At 36.5% G+C, this 10,277-nt stretch overlaps 1 protein-coding gene across 1 annotated transcript; it reads left to right on the top strand.

Annotated features, from left to right (window-relative positions):
• Positions 1–7,622: 7,622 nt before the first annotated feature.
• LOC121995999 (phosphoenolpyruvate carboxylase kinase 2-like) lies at positions 7,623–9,216 on the top strand. The gene is made up of 2 exons (XM_042549800.1): positions 7,623–8,466; positions 8,809–9,216. Exons 1-2 carry the CDS (start codon positions 7,662–7,664, stop codon positions 8,913–8,915), a joined length of 912 nt encoding a protein of 303 aa, XP_042405734.1. The 5' UTR covers positions 7,623–7,661; the 3' UTR covers positions 8,916–9,216.
• The last annotated feature ends 1,061 nt before the right edge of the window (positions 9,217–10,277 follow it).

The following is a 10,277-nucleotide window of genomic DNA, read 5'->3' on the forward strand; positions in this document are numbered from 1 at the left end:
GGTCAGTTATATTAATAGCATATAACTTACCTCCATGGATGTGCATGAAAGATGAATTCATGTTTCTTACTGTACTTATTCTAGGTCCTCAAAATTTAAAATGACAAATAGATATTTTTTTACAACCTTTGATTGCTGAGCTAAATCATTTATGAAATGTAGGGTCTGGGACTTATGATATTGCAGGTAAATCAAACTTTACACTACATGTTACTTTGTTATGGATGATTAGTGATTTTTCAGTATACTCAATATTATCAAGATTGAGTATGACTGGTAAATTAGCATGTCCATATTGCATGAGTAAGTCTGATGCATTTTCATTATCTTGTAGTAGAAAGATATCCTGGTTTGATAATCATCAAAAATTTTTACCAGTTAATCACTCATTCAGAAGAAATAAGAAAATTTTCAAAGGAATAAAATGGTTACGGAACTTCCTCTAGTATCTAAATTAGGTGAAGAAGTTTTTGCTAAAATTGATAGTTATGGATTTCTACTAATATATCATGTTGGTTTTGATGATATAAATAAGTACATTGCTAGAGTGAGCTAGTATGGTGGGAGGAAAAGAAACATATTTTAGGAGCTGCCATATTAGAACTATTTACTCATTCAGTATAATTTAGATGTGATGCATGTTGAAATTTTTTTTTAATAATATCTTCAATACTGTGATGAATGTTCATGAAAAAACTTAAGATACAACAAATCACGTGAGGAATTAAGATAATTAGTAAACAGACCTAAATTGCATCATAATGAAACAACTGGTAAATATCTGAAAGCATGTTATACAATAGACAAAGAAAGTAAACAAGCATTATGTATTTGGTTGAAAACAATCAAATTTCCTAATGGATATGCCTCAGATATGTCTCACTGTGTTGATATGGACAAGTTAAAATTGTTTGGAATGAAGAGTCACAATTGTCATGTGTTTATGCAAAGACTAATTCCAATAGCATTCTATTACTTCCTAACAATGTTTGGCAATCACTTAAGTCTCTTTTTCAAAGATTTGACTTCAAGGGTTATTATAACACCAGATATTCTTCAGCTTCAGACAAACATTCCAATGATACTCTATAAGCTTAAGCAAATATTCCCGCCTAGTTTTTTTTATTCTATAGAACATCTACCTATTCATTTATCTTATGAGGCACAAGTAGGTGGTCCTGTGCAATACAAATGGATATACCCAATTGAAAGATTTCTGAGAAAATTAAACAATAATGTTCATAATAAATCAAGAGTTGAGGAATCAATATGTAATATATATTTGGTTAAAGAAGCAACTTCATTCTTCTCTTATTATTTTATTAATAATGTAAAAAAATCAAACATTATAAGTGTCCTCGAAATTCTGATAATACTCAACCAACAGACCTAGAGATACTTTCTATTTTTCAAGTTTCATAGTAAGACAATGGGTGCAACTATTTTTAGATGATTAAATAAAAAAGAATATCATGCTGTTAGGACATACATACTCTTGAACTGTAAAGAGGTCAAACCATACATAAAATAATAGTTCAAGTATAAATATAATACAATATTGAAGAATATTTGACATACTATATAATATGTTCTCAAATTACCTTCTTTGACGGCTTGTACAAACAATAACTACATCTATAAAATCCATCAATAAGTATAAGTGAGGTAGAGACCAAGTTAGAGGATAAGTTTGCATATTGATTTCAAATTTATATAAGTTAGAAATTAAATTATTTATTATAATGCAACTGTATTATATATGCATTTAATTTATATAATTACTATTGTTATAGGTGAACAACTGTAGAATATTAAATGTACAAGATGAAAGACTAAAAAATATTACATCAGGACCACTCCATAACATCATAGTCTACTCAGGTTATTATGTTCATGGATTTAGATTTCACATGGTCAACGTGATTCACAAAGGCTTACGTATAATTCTGGTATTTGTATAAAAGGATTCATAAACAACAATGATATTCAATTCGATTATTATAGTAGACTTGAGGAAATCATCAAGATTGAGTATCCAACTTTACCTTTAAAAATATATGTATTGTTTAGATGCTTATGATATGATCCAACTCCAAGAACAGGTATCATAATACATCGTTTTTATAATTTAGTTGAGGTTAACGCAAACAGAAGATTTAACAAGTTTGAGCCTTTCATTTATCTGATACAAGCTAGTCAAGTATTCCATCTTGAGTACCCAATAAAGAGGAGACCTAGTGAATGGTTAGTAGTATGTCAAATAAAGCCTTGGTTAACCATAGAAAAATGTCGAACACCATAATTGGCCAAAACAATGATACATATAAAAATGAAGAAGTCGAGATATACTCAATTAATTCAGAAATACAATCTACATCACAATTACATGTAGATGTTAATGTCACTTATGACGAAATATATGATGGAGAGATGTTTGGCAGTGAGGAAGTTGATGTACTAATGGAGTCTAGCGATGAAAACTTACAAAATATTAATTTAGTTAATTCAAAATAACATCATGTGATTAAAAATTATTAACAATGTCATGGTATATTGAATGATTTTTTTTTTATTTTTACATCTCCCTAGTTAGAAGACAATATTATATCAAATGTGTATATCTTATACTGTGATTTTGCACAGGGACGGATCTAGAATTTATAGATGGAGTGGGCTATGAATATGAAACAATTATGAAATAAGTATCAAAATAAAATAAATGAAAATAAATTAATTATTTTTCTTTGATGTCAAATTACAATTATAAAATATCTATCTATTTTTCTAAAACAATAAGATAGATTGCATTGGTAATATGCATTTTATACGGTAATAAGTACAAACTTTTTCTCAATATACAATATATACAAATACCTCGTCTTATTGTGACCTATTTATTTTAATACATATGATTACTTTGATCCATTCCATTTTTTTTATTATTTTTTTATATTCTCTTATGAGATAAATTGATATTATTTTATCTATATTTTACGTTTATTAAAAATTATTTCCGAAAATTTTAATTCAGATTGATTGTCTAAATATAATTAAAAATAAATGGGTTTATATATATATATATATATATATATATATATGATTGTTTCAAAATATTGATTTATTTATGTATTAATAAAATATTTATTTAAAAAACACCATTTTTTAGCAATGATAGTATTTTAAATTAAAAATAAATAAATAATAATTACATAGGATACCTATATTCAAACAAAAATAAAAATATTAAAAATCTGATAAGATATCTTTCTAATTCACGAATTGAATAATTAATACAAGATATTTTATGTGGTTCACAAAATCTCATGCACTATTTGAAGCAGAGGTAATGAATGAAGATTTTTCCTGTGGCAATTTGAAGAAATGATTTAGGGATTAGGATTATCGATTTGTTATACGTGGGGCTACCGAATTGGAAGGGAATCGACCATCACTGTCGTTGCTTGATTTGGGAAGATTGTTGTCTCGGTCACCTTGAGGGGAAGGAGATTTAGAAGAGATCGGCTCTTACAGCTAAGTCTTCCTTCATTGGTTCACGAGGAGTAGCAAGTTTCTTCTTCCATCTGCATCCTTTTCCTTTGCAAGCCATGAGTTCTCAGAATCCATATTGGTAGTGAGATCCTTGTTTCTCTTTGGGTTATTTCTAATATTGGTCAACCTCCTCAGTCCTCCCCAGTCGCCACGCTTGAGACTGTGAAAGAAGATGTTGTTTAGAAACAGATGTTGTTTAGAAACATCGCGTTCTTTCCTTCCTTGTTGTGGTAGCTTGATAGTTTTTTTTTTGAGGGGTGGGCTACAGCCCAGGAGAGCCCCAACATAGATCCGTCTTTGATTTTGCTTATATAGTTATGCAGCTAACACAGAGACCATGTGGTGACCAGACTGTTTTGCAAGTTGTTGGTGACTGGTAAGTAATTATATATTTACTAATTATTTCAGTACTTTAACTTCTTTTTAATTATCAAACATATCTAATACATGATATTTTTTCATATAATTTTGTCCCAAATGGTCACCAGGTAACATTGTATTTATCAAATAAGTTTATAGAATGATTGTCCCCTGCTAGTACTACATGGCAGCTGGTAGACCAGGATATGAAAAAAATTTATTACGGTGAATTTTTTATAAGTATTTTGAATATAAACATATTTGTAGTTAACATTATATTAATTGTCAAAAATATATTGTTCCAGAAGAGATATGTTTGGGAGGAGGGTCAGGAGGAAATGTTCAAGAAAATTTGGAATGTCTACTGCTCTAAATTGTACAGGGATATGTTGTACAAGTGGAGACAGAGGAGCACCAGGCCATCTGAGGTCCCTGATATAGTTTGGCAATCTTGGAGAGTTATTTGGATTGCCCAGCATTGTCAGGACAACTCAGCAATTACACACAACAAGCGTAATTCAGAGCTTGTTGGGCTAAACACCATATCCACAAAGCATATTTCTGGATCCCGTTCGATTGTGGAGAATGCTTTAACTTGATATGTTTAAAATTAAGTTATATAAATATTTATTATATATATTTCATTATTAGTTTTAATGTATTTGCATTTCCTGTACACAAATTGCTGAATTACAAAGATCTCCCACTTGTTAGGAAAGATTTAACAAAACTCATAAGAAGAAAGATGAAGCATTCATTAATTGGCGTTCCTCAACAATTAATGTAATAATATTAAATTTTGTGAATATATTTGTAGACCTTATGTGGAGGTTAATAAAATCATTATTTTGACATAGGAAATAATGTCTACTAGAGTTGTTGAGGCGTCTCAGCCTAGGGCAGTGGGAGAGGGGTCACAGTCTCTTTCTACTAATGTAGTTAATGACATTTATTATGATATCGTTGGTAGAAGGAAAAAGACATTTCTCTACAAGCTTGACTCTCAGGCTAGAGTTATGTATAAAGCGGATGAGGACTCTAGGGATCAGAGGTCATCCTACTTTCTCCTCCTTATCTAGTGAGGTATGAGTATTACGAAAAGAAAATGAGGACTTGCGGATTCGACTATCATCATTGGAGGAGACAATGGCTGAGAGGGACACAAAGATATGGGAGATGTGGCAGCGACATGCTCAAACTAAGACAATAGTTCGTCATATGTAAGCATTTACAACGACATTATTTCCGGATTCACTGATATTTGGCTCACATCATTTGGAGTCCTAGGACACCCAAGATCCAGATCATTCCCTCGCAAAGTTGATTATTTTGAGGTATATACCATTTACCTTAACTTTTAATTTCAATCCAAAATAATATTTTTAATAATGATATGCATCTCTGATTATATTATACATTTCCATGATCATTTTTAGATTTGACATATTTTTATAGACATAGGTATGTATTTTTAAATAATGTCCACTAGCTAAATTACTTATCAGTTTAAAATAAGTAGTTATATCTTTCGTAATTTAACATCACATTTTCTATTCACAACTAATCTCAATGACATTTCATACAAGACCCTGAGATAATTTTGTTTCTTATTTTAATTATGATGTATTGTATTGAATTACTTTGTATTGGATAAACTTTATCTTGCATTAAATTTGAACCTATGTTTGGATTTACTATTATGTATCTATTGTTCATTTTAGTTTAGCTAGATTGTTGTGTTGTTTGTGATGTGTTGTGCCTTTGTTATGTATTGTGAGTTTGTTATGTTGTAATTATTGATGTGTAGTGAGTTTGTTGTGAATTTTATTGTTATGTATTATGAGTTTATTGTGAAAATCATTACTTGTGATGGTTGGAGTGATTTAGATTTATATGTAAATAGGGAAAATTGGAAAACTCAAAAAGGAATTAAGAAATTGTAGCATAAAATAGTTACGGAAATTTAATTTTTCATCACAAATAGAGATAGATTTTTAAAATATTCGTCTCTAGTAGCGACGGATTTTTAAAATATCTATCGCTAATAACGACGAAAAAATAAATTTCTGTCGCTATTGGATGAACATTACGATACTCTTCAATACCGTGGGTTAAGGATTAGCAAAACTTAATAGGGATTTCACGTCGTTTGGCTAGTAGCGACGTAAATTAAAATATCTGTTGCTATATATAGCGATGGATATTAAATTTTTATTGCTACAATGCCAACAATTGATGTCTACGCGACAACACTCTTTCCATCGCTAATTTGTCGTAATATTCCGTTGCTATTTGGTATATTTTTTATTGTGAAAGTAATTTCTACAAGTTGTAGAGTTAGTTGTAATTGCTACAATAACTCTAAAGATAAGAAACAATATTGTTGTAATTATTTAATAGTTATTAATAACTACTAAGTAACTACTATATGTTGTAGTAACTATTAATAATTGCTACAATAATATTGGATAAAAGATATTTTAGTAATAAAATATTTGATGGACATCTTATTAATTATTTTTTAAAAAACAAAATAGACGTTCTTGTGATGGTATTATTTGAAATATCATTTTGATTTTTATCCTTATTTAATAAAAAATATAATTTATATGCGCTTGACCTACCCTAGCTTTCTTCTTTCTTAAGAGTGAATTATCAATTCTTGCCTAACACGTTTCCCTATCTTCTCATCCATGCACATTTTTCTCCCTTCCAAGTAGGTCTATCCAAATAAATACAATAGCATTAATTGACAATGACATGACCTTTCACTTGCACCACCATGCCCTAACTCCAAAACACACTCACATGACTTTGTCTCATTGCCCATCCTCTCCTCCCATCCTCAATTCAATTTATTCAACCTTATTCAATTTTTCTAATAATAAAATTAATATTTCACTAACATCATTAATATGTACATTTGCGATGGGCCTCATCTAGAAGTTTGAATTATTCATAAAAAAAAGTCCAACAAAATCTAGAAAGTCTCCCGATGCATAGATTTCAAAGCCGATACGCACGCTGTCGTATAATTTTCCAAGCCCCGCGGAGCACTCAAGCGATTCGGAACCAGCAGTCAAACGCGGAGTGCTTATCAACCGGCACGATACGCTATCCTCTCAGACCGCTTTATTCCCCCCGCGCGTTTAAAACGACAAACGAGAAAGCGCCACGAGCGACAAATACGTCGCAGCTGTTACCGGTCCCCACCCACGTGGCCGGTGGCCTGCTTCCTGCTCCCGGCCCCGCCCGTAACGTGGCCGGCTTTCTTACTTTTTTGGTGCCGTACGACTCGCGTCCGGAACGGGCTCGGAGTGCCGTTACAAATTGTGTCGTCTGGCTCCCTCCCTGAGGACGAAATTACGCGTGTACGGGTAGGATTCGCGGATTCCAGCCCTCGAGTTCTGATTGACTAATAAAGCGGACACGTCCGACGCCCACCGATAAAATTAATTAGCAGGAGCTTTTATAACGGAAACAACTAGAAGGTCAGATCGTGAGATAACTTATCGGGATAATAAATTGCATTTCGGTAGTTTATAAAAGTCAGGGGTGATTTTGGAATTTCACAGAGTGACAGACCCGACCTAAGAGAAAATCAGCACGGCTTTGGGTGATCTGATAGGATCTGACCGTCCACGTGGTCAAGATGGGATGGGAATATTCGGGGAGCGAGGTGGGCATCATTTTTGTTTATAAATGGAGGAAGAGGAGGAGAAAGTAGGGTTCTGTATAGGAGAAGGGAAACTATGAGCGAAGGATTGGCGAGGGAGTACGAGATCGGGGCGGAGATCGGCCGGGGGCGTTTTGGGGTGGTGCGGCGGTGCAGGTCGGCGGAGACGGGAGAGGAGTTTGCGGTGAAGTCGATCGAGAAGCGTCTCCTCGCCGACGAGCTAGATCGCGAGTGCGCCGAGCGGGAGGGGAAGCGCCACCGCCAGGCTGCAGCGGGAAACCCCTACGTCGTCCAGATCCACGCCGCCTACGAGGACGGGGAGTGGGCGCACCTCGTTCTTGATCTCCTCGATGCGCCGGACCTTTGCGATCGCATCGCGGCCCGTGGAGGGACGCCGTTTTCTGAGCCGGAGGCTGCGGTGATGGTGGGTCATCTGGCGGAGGCCGTGGCGGAGTGCCACAGGAGGGGAGTGGCGCACCGCGACGTCAAGCCGGATAACGTGCTCTTCGACGCGTCGGGGCGACTGAAGCTGGCCGACTTTGGGTCGGCGGAGTGTTTCGTGGACGCCGACGGGGACTGGGTGCCTATGAGGGGGATTGTGGGGACGCCGATGTATGTGGCGCCGGAGGTTATTAGCGGAAGGGAGTACGGAGAGAAGGTGGATGTTTGGAGTATGGGCGTGGTGATGTACATGATCCTGGCCGGAGGGGTACCGCCGTTCTACGGGGAGACTGCGGCTGAGACCTTCGAGGCGGTCGCGCGGGCCAATCTGAGGTTCCCACCGAGGATATTCCGCTCGGTGTCCCCGGCGGCCAAAGATCTTATCCGTCGGATGCTCTGCAAGGACGTCTCCAGAAGGTTCTCCGCCGAACAAGTCCTGAGTTAGTACCATTCAAACTTTCATCCCTCTTCCTCTCGCTTCTTCGTCTTTTATTTCTGAGATCGGTATTCTGTCGAGATCGACTTTTCACGGTTTCTTAGGTCAAGATTTCTCGATTCTTTTAACCTAGCCGACTAAATTTCATCAAGAAAACCGGAATTTTCCTCCAATTTCTCAAATAAAAAACGCGTCTAATAAAGATTTTTTTTACCCAATTTTTTTTTTTTAAAAAAACCCCATAATTTCTATCTCCGCGCTTGCTTTTCTAATGATCTTCTAAATACTTAAGGTAAAGACTTGGATTTTAGATCTCTCTCTAACGCGTTTGCTAATCCCTTTGCAGGGCATCCCTGGATCACTAGCGGAGGCATGAGTCCAGTGGACGAACCAAGACGCGACCCTTCCCTCTCCATGGAGAGGCGAGAAGGCATTTTAAGCCTATGCACATAGCGACATAGCGTTGCGCGCTGCATACACCTCAAGCACTAACTACTGAGCACCCGAGAGCTGGAGGTGCGCCGCTTGAGAGAGAGACATGGAGACGAGGTGCACATCCCGTGTGTAAACATGTAAATCTTCACTACATCCCTGTGTTCTGCCTTTACTCTTCCATTTTTTTTTTTTTTTTAAACTTCCGGAGGCACTGTATCTTCAAACGCTTGTTGCGTGTATGACGAGGATGAGAACTGAGGATTTGCATCCCTCTTGTCAAAATTGCCTTTTTTATTATTATTTTTTTATTTTTTGCTTCTTTGAACTGGGACGAAAGGAATTTGGGCATTTGCATATGGCAGTTTATTCACTTCTGAATGACTGTGATAGCTCAAGGTTCTTATTATCGCATCCGGAGAGACAAGCGATCTTTGACGCCGGTGTTTACTTGGGTGGATGCTCTTGTGGACGGAAAGAGACATGCGTTCGTTTGTAATTTGTTTAATAGGCGCCGGCTAAGCGGAGAATGAATGTGATCGTCACCAGTAATTGCCCGCAAGAAGGCCACGCCATCTAATTATGAAATAAAGCTATCAGTAAATTATTACAAAGGAAACAATAGTGTATATGAAAATATAATATAATTGTATATTTCATAGTATAATTACAATGATATGATAATATTTTAATAGATTAAAAAATTGAGTGATACCTCACAGTGCCGGCTCCATTATTTTTATTTTCTTTATTTATTCGTTTGGAAAAGAACACTGCCCAACTGTGATTTAATCTGCGCGAGAGCTAGCTTTTCTACTTAGGTATGATGAAAAGGGACCCCATCATAGGGACCCGGTCAGTAAGATGTGGTAAAAGGTGAAATCATTCGTTCTCAGCGCCCCCGCCGCACCCAACCCAAGGTCATCACGAGGGAGGCAAATCACAGCATCCTGAGCTAGCATGTGGCAGGTGAGGTGAGTTGCACAGGGACCGGGGATTTATGCCCCGACTACCCTGAGCTTCGACCCCTCGACCTCATGTGGCAAGCATCCCACCACATACCAACTCGGATGACCTGTGGGATCTGACCCGGTCAGTAAGATGATCAATGATGTGGTGGAGGTTAAAATTAAATTGATCAATATCCCGCACCGTTGGTCGATCGGACGACTCACTCATCGGACCGGCTCGAAGGATAGCTGAGCTGATATCAACCCGATGATTACCATAGCTCGGTCGCATACCGAGCTTCCGACGCTCAGAACAAAATACACGCCGAATGGCCAACCCATTCGGACTCACATCAGTAAAATAGTCACGACCTAGTAGACTACATTTAGACACAGCCTCGTTCTGCATAACAGCGGAGCCCGGACCATGGGA

The sequence above is a fragment of the Zingiber officinale genome, chromosome 6A, assembly GCF_018446385.1.
Source record: "Zingiber officinale cultivar Zhangliang chromosome 6A, Zo_v1.1, whole genome shotgun sequence".
NCBI classification, from domain to species: Eukaryota; Viridiplantae; Streptophyta; class Magnoliopsida; order Zingiberales; family Zingiberaceae; genus Zingiber; species Zingiber officinale.